Below are 13,803 nucleotides of genomic sequence, written 5' to 3' on the forward strand. Positions count from 1 at the left end.
TTTTTTTCTGCAAATGACTTAATTTGCAGACCTATCCAGCATGTGCAAATTATTGTTGAATGTTGTTGTTTGCAGCTAACATCAACTTTTCTCTGCTTTCAGACTCCCTCATCTACATCTCCGGCTGTTCTTTCACTTCCTGTACCATTGCTGTCTCATCCTGTTGTTGACAGCAATGGGGGAGCTGACGAAGGTAATTCTGATCAAGAACCTGATAACGAAGCTGTCCTCAGGTAAGTTGTAATTACTACATCACAAGCAAATGTTACTCTGATGGTATTGTTAGCATAGATGGTGCCATTGTGTAACATTGGTTTGTTACATTATAAGGATGGTATTTGATGGTGTGGCATCATAGTGGTAGCATCTAAAACATGATTTGTGGTGTTGAGTGGTATTCATTTGTTAAGGTGACATTGCAGTGGAGTAGTATGATGGTATTGTATGGAGTGGTAAGATGGTATTTTAGAGAGATGATATAATGGTAATTTAGAAAAGCGGCATGATGGTATTGTAGTGGAGTGGTATTGTAGTGGACCTTACGTTGAATATGAAGACATCTATTCAGGTTTTCAATATTAGTTTTCACTGTGATTCTCCTCAACCTCCTTGTTTTACTGTTGTATATTTCATTTCAGCTACATGAATAGTCGTGGGATGTGTAAACGCCATACTGTTGCCATGGCGAGCCCTGTGCAAGAAATTCGTGATGACCTCCAGAAGAAACTGACTTTGCCTTCTGCAAGGACAATTCGACGAAGTAGCCTACATCGGGCTGAAACCACTACAGGTAGGTCACTAATTTGGTCTATAATTAGTACTAAGCCATCAGAGTTAAATTATTGAAGTGTCAGACAACTCTGATGGTATATATAGATGGTAGATGGAAGTCCTTAATCAAAAGAGTACATTTCTTTATTTCCTTTCAGTTTACTCAACTGAGATATATGTAAATCTCTTACTCTTCACAGTGAAGAAAATGCTTTGAGATATTTAGTTTGTTCCCTTTGAGAGGGTCAGCCAATGGTCTCATGGTGAAACATAACTACAAAGATTGTATGTATTATCTCTATACTACTAAAACTCTGTGATGGATCCGCTTAGGTGCGTGCTTGTTTGTAATTTAATACAACCAAACCAGCGCATAATGGGAAAATACTCTGAAAGTAAGGTATCCCTGAAATGTGAATACAAATGGATTAAAACAAGTTTCATGTAAATCAGACCACGGATTCCCAAGATATGCAGTTTTTTGGGGGGTACTTTCATAAATAGCGAAAACGGCGCATCATGGGAAAATACTCCAAAAGTAACATAACCCTGAAATGGGAATATATAATACTGTGAAAATTGTTTACATTAATTTTATGTTTACATTATATAACAATTCCTTTTGCATTTTTGTAGAAGTGTACACATATGCCATAAATAAATGCTGTTACTGGAGTTCAAGTTTATCCCACATGTTCTATTTCTATTAGATGCTGTAAATAATCAAAAAAAAACCTTAAACATGAACTTGTAAAATGAAATATTTAACTGAATCATCATAAAATTAACTTCCATTTCAATGCAATGTTGAAATCAGCTTCAATATTTTATAACCTGAACCGTCAGTGACCCAACGGGTCACAGGTAATCTAGTGTTATAAAATTTCTCTTGATTGAGACTAGGTTTTGTTTGATGGCTTATCTGACTGAACTGGACAAATAAGCCATTAGGTGAAACTTAAAGTCCCAGTCATTATGAATTTTATAATAAGTTTGACTCTATTTTCAACATTTAATCTCCCCATTGCCTTTTTGTTATTCTTAAACATACTCTACAATATCAACCTTTTATACACACACACACACACATATATATTCATGCAGGCCTGGCTTTGTGATAAGTTTACTACCAAACCAAATTATTCCTGGTTCAGTGCCACTGCATGGTACCTTGGGCAAGTGTCTTCTACCATACTCCCAGGCCGACCAAGGCCTTGTGAGTGGATTTCGTAGACAGAAATTGAAAGAAGCCTGAAGTGTCTCCATATATATCTATGCATGTGTGTCTTTGTGTTTGTCCCCACCACCACCTGACAACCAGTGTTTGTTTATGTCTCTGTTACTTAGCAGTTTGGCAAAAAGAAACCAATAGTATAAGTACTTGGCTTAAAAAATATGTACTGAGGTCGATTTGTTCGACTAAACCCTTCAAGGCAGTTCCCAGCTTAGCCTCAATCCAATGACTGAAACAAGTAAAAGATAAAAAGTGTTATATCAGACGCTACAAACCAGTAAGGTTTTTAGGCAATTCAAAGCTACTCGTAAAAATTTGTGAAGAATTTTGCAATTAGTGGTGTAAGGGAGATAACATTCTCTATGGTTACCGAAGTTATGCCCCTTGGATTGACTGTATATATATATATATATATATATATATATATATATATATATAGTTCAAAAACACAATAACAAAAAAACAAAAAAACAACAAGGTGAGGACGTGATATGGATAGTATTATTGGACGCTCAGGAAAGGAAAGAGAGAGTGTATGACGTTTCGGGCGTAGCCCTATATATATATATGTGTGATTGATTTTAACTGTAAAACATTTTTTTTTTTACATTGTATTAAACTCGGGTTAATTTCTTTAAGAAATGTATTGCATATAGCAAATGTGAGGAGCATGTGTGTATATAACGGTCTCAAAGAAGATTTTTGAATTGTCAAATATGCTTTATATGTGATATCTTGTTTATGGAACATAGCACCTGACAATGTGAAAATAGCATCAGTGTTTTGTAGCTCACGGCTGTCATGTTAAGACATTGAGTGTAAATATTCTCACACACACGCATGCGCGCGCACACACACACACTCACATTGGGACTCTGTACAGTTTCATGTAACAGTTTCACTCTCAAACCATTGGTCATTCTTAGGGTATTGTAGAAAACACTTGCCCAAAGTGCCACACTGTAAGATAGAACTAGAAATCATATGGTTACTAAGTGAACTCTGTAACCTTACAAGCATGTATGGAAATAAGTAATCATCATCACTATTTAATGTCCATTTTCCGACTTGGCATGGGTTGGATCGTTTGAATGGAGCTGTTGAGCCAGAGGACTACACCAAGCCCCAATTTCTGGTTTGGCATGGTTTCTGCAGCTGGATGCCCTTCCTATGAAGTAACTCACAAACAAGATCCCCCAACTGAAGGATGAGAAGTAGTATGGAGGGAGGTGGCTTTATGTCAGGTAGCTATAGAGGGGAAGAAATAGATGTGTTGCCATAGAGGAGATACATAGCTACCCCTCTTGGAAAAAGAGAGAAGATAGCAAAAATGTTAGTAAAAATAAATTTTGATAAATTATCAACATGTAGTACAATGAATGTGGAGTGATGTAAACATGTGGTATTGAGTTGGGTGATATAGACATGTATTGTGCAGGGTAGTGGTATGGACATGTGATGTGAGACATGCAATGTGAAAGGATGATATCTACTGAGCAGGAAACTACTGAGATTGTGGAGGAAGCTTTATCAGAAAGATTATATTTCAGAAAGTTGGTTCTAACAGGTGAGTTGTCACCAGACTGGGAGAAATAGTTCTATGTCATAAGAACCACCTGTCTAATCCATACCAACACCATAGTTTCTGATTTCTTCATTTTATTTACATTATATGTTGTATCCTGCTGTTCAGATACAGTTCCTTCCAGAGGGAAAGAGATAGTTTATGTTATTGACCTGTGACATCAGAGGTCATCAAGATTCAACATATTTGAGGTAAACAATAACAACACCTCATTTACCTTCTATTATACTAACACGAAAAAATATTTTTTCTTTTAAATTCATTTCATTTCTTTTTGTTTTTATCTTGTAAAGGATGTGATCCTGTCCCTCACTTCCCCACTGAACGATACTCTCCTTTGCGCCGTGCCAGTGATGTTCTTGTCAGTCCAAACAAATGCCAATCCCACTTGGAGAAACTGTACAATGCTGCTGTATCTCTGAGTAGTTCACCAATTCAAGCACAAAACAGTCTGAAGCAACTACAGCAAGAATGTCAAGATTTACAGGTGACTATTTACTTTGTTCCATTCACAAATTTTGTTCATTATAGATTAACGGTCAAGGTTTTAGTGTAAATGTTATACATTACAAACATTAATCTCAGACAGAAAAAAAAAACTATAACAGTCTGCCTGCATGTATTTTCTCTCTCAAATTGGTGATTACTTTGATAACCATTTCTGTCAACACTCTTAGAAATTATTTATAATCATTTATAATTTTTTCATATTAAATAATAATGAGCTTATTGTATAGTGTGCAACTCATCAGAAAAGGTTACAAAAAGGGAACAGAAAGTTGCAAGAAGTCAAATAAAGAAAGACAGCAATCAAAGCTAGAAGTTTATGAATAGCACACCAAACAAAACACAAGAAGACAGAAAAGTGAACAGTAAAAGAGCCATGAAGAGGAAAGGGTGCCTAGGCTGTCAGATGTTGGTGAATTTTGAGAATCCTGGAATTTTTGAAGAATTCTTGGGTGCTGCAATATTTTTTTGATTTTATGAACATGTCCATGAGTAGCAGAGATGCCCTTCCTATGAATTAAAAAAAATTGGCCACAGTTGTTGGATAATCATGTGGACTTTTATCAAGTCAACTTCTAGATGTCAATATTTTAGTGTGCCTGTGCTCAGAGAAACAATGTGCTCAAAATATATGCAATATATTCAGTGACTGACAGAGGGTATGAATATACACGGTGATCATTTTTACTACAATCTTCAAATCTAGGTGAGACACATGGCTATCTGTGTTGGACATTTGTAAAATAACCTACCTAATTAACACCAAGTACAACAAATAAGATGATTGTAGAAATAGCTTAGAACAGTAGTTAAAATAACAGGAAAACATTTTTGTTCCTTGTTTAAGGAATAGGAATGATAGGCACTGTATTGTAACAATGACACAGTCCTCTAGCAAGCAAAATACATAGTCGTTTTTTTTTTCTAACATCTAGTAGCTGACTTGATAGAAGCCCAGAAGATTATCCACAATCTTTCCAACTACTTTGGCCACCTCTTTGAATTCAGTACCTCTACCCCTCTTGGTTATGCTTATAAAATACAAAACAAAATTAAAATAGAACAGTGCAGTACCCATGACTTTCGGGAAATATTTTTACATGCACAGAATTGTCAAAGCATGGAATAAATTACCCACATAAGTGGTTAGCTGTCATGACACTGCATCCTTCAAAAATTCTTTGCTTCTTGAAATTCACCAACACCACTCCTTACATATCCATCTATGAACCCTTTCCTCTTTGTGGCTCTTTTACTGTTCAATTTTCTGTCCTTTTATATTTTATTCTGTGTACTATACATGTACTTCTGGTTCTCATTGCTGTCTGTCTTTATATGACTTATAGCTACTTTCTGTCCCCTCTTTTATCCTTTTCTGATGAGTTGTAGTGCACACCTGAGCACTGTATACAATAAACTCATGTTTTCTGCAATGTGATAAAAACAGGGTTTGTATCTTTTAATGTCTTAATTTGGTGCTTATGATATCTAATATCGAGTGTTCCCCACTGTTTAAAATTGATTTTATATCAAGATTTCTTGCTATAGATATAAATTTCCGTTGTGAAGTCATGTTTTGTTTTTATCCATATTTGCCTCAAGAAATGTTGGCCTCTGTTAAAATTACCAATCTGAATTTCCAAAATACCTGATTGTTATATTTTCTCCCACTTCAGTTCATCTCTTCTTCCTTTTAATACAACAGCTTCTACACATTTTAACTTAATGGTTTCATGTTACTGCCACCTATTTACATTTCTTTGTACCACTTGCCTCCTCTCATTCTCATTCTTTCAGAACAATCATTCACCTTAAAACTGCACCATTTTCTATTCAAGTATTTCCTCAATGAAACTGTAATAGTTCTAACTTCTGACAAACTTTCTGATTTTCTTCTCTCAAGAGATTCAATTGTTATAGGCACATCCTTTCAACTGCAGTATGATAAATAGCTTAATATACAGTAACCATTGTTCTATAAACGTTTAACATTTAACACCTGGTTTCAATCACATTTTGAAACTATCTAGGATTTCTACAGTTTCACACTTTGGGAAATTAAAAAAATAAAAGAAGGTAATCAGTATTAAATCCAGTCTTATTTAATTTCAGATGTGGAATGATTGAATGTGTGTGAGGGAGAGAGAGAGAGATTTAACTAAATGTATATTATTGAATTTAAATCTGTGTATGTTGAAATGACATTGTAAGCAGAGAGATACACATATTGTATTGTGTGCATTTCATAATTCGGCAAAGAAGCAATCCTTGGTGCTTCTTACTATTTGATGTGGAACCTGGACTATATCTGAGAGCTCATGGTACCCCACTGGATAATTTATCCTTATATACTCGTTGTGTGTGTGTGTGCATATATATATATATATATATATATATATATATACGTGCACACGTACACTTACATATATTTGTGTTTATGTGTGCATGTATTTGATTGTCTTATCTGTTTGTTTATTTCAGAAACAAGTCAATAGCTATGAGTGTGAGCGACAAGCTGAGTTACAGCAGCAACAACACACATTACATCTCCGACAGCAGCAATCAATTCAAGTAAGTTTGTCTCTCATCTGCAACACACTTGCTCAAAGCATTACATCTTCCTTTTCCCTCCTGACAACAACACAATGATATATCACCACTACCTGTACTAATTGGTTGAATAAATGTACAATTTGACATAATGCTATTATTTTAATTCTATATTTCATCTGTGAAGTTCACCATTTCTCTCTTCTGCTACTTTTGTATGCATCATTCCCTCTTTATGTCTCTTTTACTGCTCACTTTTCTATCTCCTTGTGTTTTATTTTGTGTACTATGTACATACTTGTAACCTTCGTAGCTGTCTTTCGGTACTTGATTTATATGTCTGCTTTTCATCACCTCTTTTACCCTATTACAACAAGCACTGTGTACAATATGTTTGTTCTTATATATGAATCAATGTAGGGAGCCTCTACATGTTCATTTGGTCTGTTAAATTTAATAGCAAAATTTCCTTCAAGCCACATGCTACTTTCTCAAGAGATAATATAGTTCGAGATAACATTATGTACCTATGTAGGAAAAATATCGACTGATAAGTGATCAAACATCTTACATAATAGTTCTCATGAATCAAGACTAACCTGGGGCTACACCAATAAGGAAAGACACTTGGGCGGGTAGGCTTATTTATTTATTTATTTTAGTGTATGTACTTCTGATGCCATGTGTGCATCTAGCATCATAAGTATATTGTATATTTGTGCAGGCGCACATGTGGCTGTGTGGTAAGAAGCTTACTTCCTAACCACATGGTTCTGGGTTCAGTCCCACTATGTGGCCCCTTGGGCAAGTGTCTTCTACTATAGCCTCAGGCCAACCAAAGCCCTGTGAGTGGATTTGGTAGACAGAAACTGAAAGAAGCCCATCGTATGTGTGTGCATGCGTGCATGTATCTGTGTTCATCCCCCACCACTGCTTGACAACTGGTACTGGTGTATGTCCCCATAACTTCAGTCTAATAACTGAAACCAGTAAAAGATAAAAGATATGTTGTGTGTGTGTGTACATATATATATATATATATATATATGAGAGAGAGAAAGAGAAATGTGTGTGTATCTCTATCCATGTGAGTGTAAAATCATATAGATGTCTAAAAATTTCATCCACATAAAATCTTTGGGTTTTTTTTTTTTTGTGCTTTTAATAGAAAACTGATTTTTTTTTTTATTGTTTAAAATACAGAATAACACACAGATATCTGGTGTGTGTTGTTTTTTGAATACTTATAGACATATATGCCTATACATGTTTGTGCTTATCAATCTGTTTTCTTATTTAATTTCAGCAACAACAGATGCCTAGTCTTTCCCATTCTCCAGTGCCTTCCCCACCGCTTCCTTCCCCAACCACTGGTTCAGACAATTTACCAGCAAACCTGAACAACCGTTTCCAAAGACTACACTTACAACAACACTGTGTGCCAACAGGGACAAGTGGTGTTATATCATTTAATTCAGGGACACAGCCCAACTACAACATGTTAATGAGGTCATTGACTAGTTCAGAAACATTACCTACACAGTCATACTCCCCTCATTTAGTTCAGAACCTCCAACGGATACTTGAAGACACAACAGACACTCAGACAGCAGCTGAAGACATGCAAATTCAGGAATCGCAGATACTATCCCATCAAGACTTACACCAGAGACAATTTTCTCAGACACCCCAAATCAGCATCACAGACACCTATGGAAACACAGATGTAATGTCTTCAGACAATGACCTCGACATCCCCAAAGAAAGCAGTAGAGTATCTCCCAACTATACTTCATTCTCAACGAGCACCAACACCACTTCTGTTTATTCAGTGACGTCTGCTGTGAGCTGTAAACCCACTTATGTCGCACCAAAATACATCAATACTAACCTTACCAAAATACAACAAGATTTGGACAATGAACAGATTCCATTCAAGTCTTCATTGCATTCACAAAACTGGGAGAAATGTTACCAAGACACCAACATGTTCAACTGGTGTTCAAATCAAATCAACTCTTCAAACTCTGTCTACAGGTTAAATCAAACACGCTACTGGCGAAACCACGCAATAACTAGTCCCATCGAAGCCTACAATAAGTGTTCGTATTCATTGAAAAACGAACCTTTATTCCCAAGCCTTGATCAAGAATTCTCAACTCAAAACTGTTTAAACAATGTGAGTTCTGTTGCGAATCACACGTTTATGAGTAACATGTCGCCTTCCAATGAAAATTGCTTCAAAATTAGTGATAAATCTTATGAAACTGTACCTCTCATTGTTGGTGATGGTAAACTTTTCTCTGGTGGTGACCAGCACCACCACCACCACCAGCAGCACAGTCCTGTATCTACAATATCTTTAAATACAAAGAAAAATACTCAAGAGATTCTGTCTGAAATCAAACGTACACTAGATAATCAAACTTCAGAAATCAGTTACCATTGTTCTCAGAATCTATTTCAGTTAGAGAACAGTGGTGTTCAAATAGAGCTAGAAGTCTATGAGAATGGCGGGGTGAATGGACTACAAGTGCGTAGGATATCTGGGGACTCAACACATTACGAAAAAATTTGTTCTGAGCTTCTGAGCTGTATGAATCTGTAGATTATATGTTTCTCACAAAATCTCTCTCTCACTCTCTCACTCTTTCTCTCTCTCTCTCTCTATCTCTCTTTATACAGCCTTATTTCTTTTTTTGTTTACTTTTTGGTTTATCTCAAAGATTTTTAAACTTTATTTTCATTTTGTACATTTTTTCATTCTTCTTATAAATAAACCTATATGACCTCCTTCATTTTTTTTTTATTTTCTCATCTCTCTCTTTCTCTCTCTCTCTCGTATGCACACACACACACAAGGTCAACTACTACCTTACTGACTATATATGCAAACACACACACACACACACACACACAGAGTATATTTTAGTTAATGTTTAAAACAATGCCATTTCAACCTAATGTTACTAAACCTCAATTATATTTTCAAAACTATTTCAATTCTTTTTCTCAACTAAAACAGAATTTTCTTTCAGATATTTTCTTTAAAGAACAAAGTAAAAAAGCAAACATGCACAGGTACATACACCTACGCATACAGGTACATGCCGCCTTGCATGCACATATCTTCAGGCACAGGTAACTCAACACACACACACACACTCTCTCATAATTTAGTGTGGCAGTGTGTTTGGGTTAATACACAAAGGTTTTAGTTTGGATCAAAATATACTACCCAACCCCACTCCCTACTATCATTTACAGAACTGGTAACTGACCAATTTCAACCATTTCTGTTACATTTCAACCAATGACCAGTAGAATTTTAAGGATGTCCAGGCTTAAATCTGAGCTTCTTAAATAGTAGTTGTGTAATACAAGTCGATTGCAGGATAGGTATGTGTTTTTACATCTAAACAAACACACACACACATGTATAAAGTGTGTGTGTGTGTGTGTGTGTGTGCATGCATGTGTACTGGGCATCCAGCCACAGAAAATTTACTTCAACAAATTCTATCTGATCCATGCAAATATGGAAAAATAGAAGTCAAATGGTATAAGGATGGGTGTCTGTGTGTATTAGTGCTTTTTTTTCTTCTATTCAATTATATATAAAAACAAAAACAATTTATATTAAACTGAAGGATTATTTGACACTTTTTAGTTGTAGACATGTCTATTAACTTTTGCAGGGAAAAGGTTGACAGTAACTTCAAAGTTTCCACTTGCTTACCTTCATCAGACAGTCTAATGAAAGCAAGCAAGCCAAAACTTTAGAGTCACTGTCAATCTTTCCTTTATAGAAATTCACATGCGCACATATATATACACATACATACTTCATATATATGTACATACATGTGAACATAACATATGTATGTGGGGGGGGGGGGGGGGGGGGCAGACAGATTCACACACCATCTTTAGTGCTGTAGAGAACTTCTCTCAAATGTTGAATCAAATACTTTACAGTTAAAATGTTTCTTGCTCCTTTGGTCACTGCAGAATCCTTGGTTCTTGACTACTTTACAGCTAAACACGAGGTCTCATTCATAGCATCTATCTTGGGTATGTCTAACTTGTGTTAGAGATGAACACTTGTAATTAAACAACTTCAGCTCTGTGTGTGTGAGCAGTGACAATAGCAGTAGTAGTAATTAAGTTTTATGTGGTTCAAAGATAATTTTTTTTACTGGAATATATTTCATTTGCATTGCTAGGTTGAAGTATGAATTTATTGTCTGTCATGAATAAGAAGAGAACATTAATACAGATTACAACACTGATTTTCCAGCAACAGATGATCTGGTATCTCTTTTAATTCAGTCATAATTATTAAGTAAGGTCACTAAAATTTTCCTATGATCATTATTAATAACTTTTTTGCCACTAAGCTTTCACAACATGCATTTGTTTATTCACTAGATATATATCATGAAGGTGGAAACACTCTCTTTATGTCTAACTCAAATTATATAAAGATACAAATATTTATAAATAAATCTAACATCCTAGAGAGCCTTTCTCTCTCTTTTTCTCAAGAACAAGTTAACTTACCTTTATTGTGGAAAACAGTATCCCAGCATGTAAGAGGAAGTGGTAAATGTATGCACTTCACAGTTACAAGAGAAGATTCATCCGGTGCCCTGTTAATGCTTGGCACTGGATTTTTGTTTTAAATATTTGCACCTTCATATTATTTAAGTTGAAAACTTAGAAGAATGCTTCCAACTTCATTACAAGTTTCTAGTGAATAACCAAAGATATGTCGCAAAGGTTTAACAGTGAAGAAGTTTATAATAAATAATGTTGCAGCATTTATTCAGAATTACTGTCACGTGACTTCTTTTAATTCTTCAAAATGAATAATCTAGCATGGGTTTGGAATCAAGGGTATTGGAAAATTGGTAAGGGACTGTTTTACAGTCATTAATTATTTACACATATTAATTAGTTTTTATTTTAAATCTTAGCAATTTTTTTTTTCCTTTTACAAAGAAACTTGAAGGACCCTGTGTAAATGTTTAGATAATTACACGTATATGTATATAAGTGGTTTGTATGTATGAGCATACATCTGTTTGTTAAGATGGTAATCAATCAATCCAAAAAAAAAAAGAAATTATATTATGAATTGTATATTACAGAGATGTGATGTTTTCATTAACAGCTATGTAACTAATTAATCTCTATTCATGCTTGTATTAACTGGTCAAGATATTTGACAAGTTGAAAACCTGTTTCTAACCTTTGTAGACCAATTGTGTAGGGTCAGTGTTCTCATTGTTGACTGTCCTGTATGCTTAATGGTTGGATGAGGGAGAGATATACTGCACTAACAAAGTGTTTATAGGTTCAATCCCACTGCATAACTCTTTGGGAAAATGTCTTCTGCAATAGCCCTACTTGAACAAAGTGCTTAGAGTGGGATTTGATAGACAGCTTGGTTATGATTGAGAATGAGAATATAAGTTGTGAGGAGCTAGATATGATTGTGTAGTGTGTTGTGTTCCTGCTTGGTTCAGCAAGGTACTCTAAGTAGTGTTAATGTGTAGAGGATAGAGAACTATTTTGGATTATGTAAGAAGTGTAGAGGGTTATAGCTGGAAGGAGATGGTGTGGGATGGTCTAATTGTTATAGAATTGGGTATGAAGTGATGTCGGTATCATAGGAGGTGTGAGTTAGTGCTAATGTTACAGAAGTGTGCTGGATGTCAATATCATAGAGGTGGGTGTAATCTGGTATCAATGTCATAGAGATGGGTGTTGTTGAAGTAAACTGTATATGTATATACATGTAGAGAGGAAGTGTGTCAGTCCTTAGATGCCCCTCTCTACATTGCTAAAGTGGGTATGATAGGAAAGAGATGGATATTGTGATGTAGTTATCTTTCAGTCCAGGGGATTAATGTAAAAGGATCCCCTTGATGGACATCTTTGCTACAAGCAATCACCTGCCAGTGTTAGATACGGTATAAGATTGTTCTGATGTGAAGAAGGTGTCCAGTGACCTATATTTTCTAGAAACTATATTATTGTTGGTCAGTGTATTGGTGTTAAGTGTGAGAATGATTGATGATTGACCATTAATCTCCCATTGAATCTAAGACTATATGAGTAGATCAAGCTCATTTGGACAGTAACTACTGTTCTGTTTGATGTACTATTAGTCAAAATACTAATGGCCACACTAATTGCAATAAACTGTTAATATATGTATTTATCAGTAGCCATCTCTGATGGTAGAAATATTGTAATTAATAGTAATTCTATGCATTTATATAAACACATGTACATATTATAAGCTAGTGGTAGTCTGTTAGTGTCACACTAATAGTAATATGCTGTATTTAGTAGTCCAGTAGTAACTATCATGCTAGTGACTATATTTAATATTGTGGTAATGTAAATATTCTAGTACTTTAGTAAGTACCATAGTAACTGGCAATATAATCATATGATCATAGCCTGTTGGTAGTGTAATATAGTATTGTCGTACCATACAGAGATAGAATTAGCTGTGAAAGTCTGTTAGAACTTGTCACATTAGCTGTAGTTCATATTACGGTGAGTAATTGTTAGGTCATAAATACAGGTACAACACCGATTTTCTGGAACTGTTGGCTCCTAAGCTTTTTTGGATTACTGATTTTTCTTAACCAGGAGTCATCACCTTCATCAACTCACTCTAAGTTAAACAAATATTAAATTTACTTCGATAATAAAATGAAGGTACCTATTCATTAGTATAACTGCTGCAAGTTTATTAATACTGTACTGCATCAAGTACCAATAAATTAGTCTGGCAGCCGTGGGAATTTAAAACTCCTGCTTGTAAATTAGTGCAGAATATAAGAGGTTCTGGACCATCAGTGTCTAAACAGTCAGTTTTGTACCTATAGTAGCTGAATAGAAAAGGACTTCCTGTTTAGATAAATAGCTTTGTCTTTGTTGATCAAACAACTTCACAGATCAAACAGCTTCATTGATCTATCTTTACAGATCTATTTTTACACAAATCAAACAGCTTCATTGATCTGTTTTCATTGACCTCTCTTCAATAAAGACAGACAAATATTATCTCTAGGAACAGTGAGACTACTCCAATGAATTTCCATCCAATTAGTTGTTAAATGTGTGTTGAAAACAC

The 13,803-nt window shown here is 35.1% G+C and overlaps 1 protein-coding gene across 2 annotated transcripts in view; it reads left to right on the top strand.

The window, feature by feature from the left end:
• LOC106878883 (serine/threonine-protein kinase SIK3) overlaps positions 1-9,441 on the top strand; it is a 321,329-nt gene extending 311,888 nt beyond the window's left edge. For both annotated transcript variants that reach the window (XM_089352409.1, XM_089352410.1), the window contains exons 12-16: positions 103-233; positions 639-790; positions 3,884-4,077; positions 6,579-6,668; positions 7,954-9,441. In XM_089352409.1, the coding sequence (XP_089208535.1) occupies positions 103-233; positions 639-790; positions 3,884-4,077; positions 6,579-6,668; positions 7,954-9,255 (1,869 nt within the window). In that variant the 3' untranslated portion in view covers positions 9,256-9,441. The remainder of the gene's footprint in view (positions 1-102; positions 234-638; positions 791-3,883; positions 4,078-6,578; positions 6,669-7,953) is intronic.
• The last annotated feature ends 4,362 nt before the right edge of the window (positions 9,442-13,803 follow it).

The sequence above is a fragment of the Octopus bimaculoides genome, chromosome 5 (genome assembly GCF_046866305.1).
Source record: "Octopus bimaculoides isolate indiv1 chromosome 5, ASM4686630v1, whole genome shotgun sequence".
Taxonomy (NCBI): Eukaryota; Metazoa; Mollusca; class Cephalopoda; order Octopoda; family Octopodidae; genus Octopus; species Octopus bimaculoides.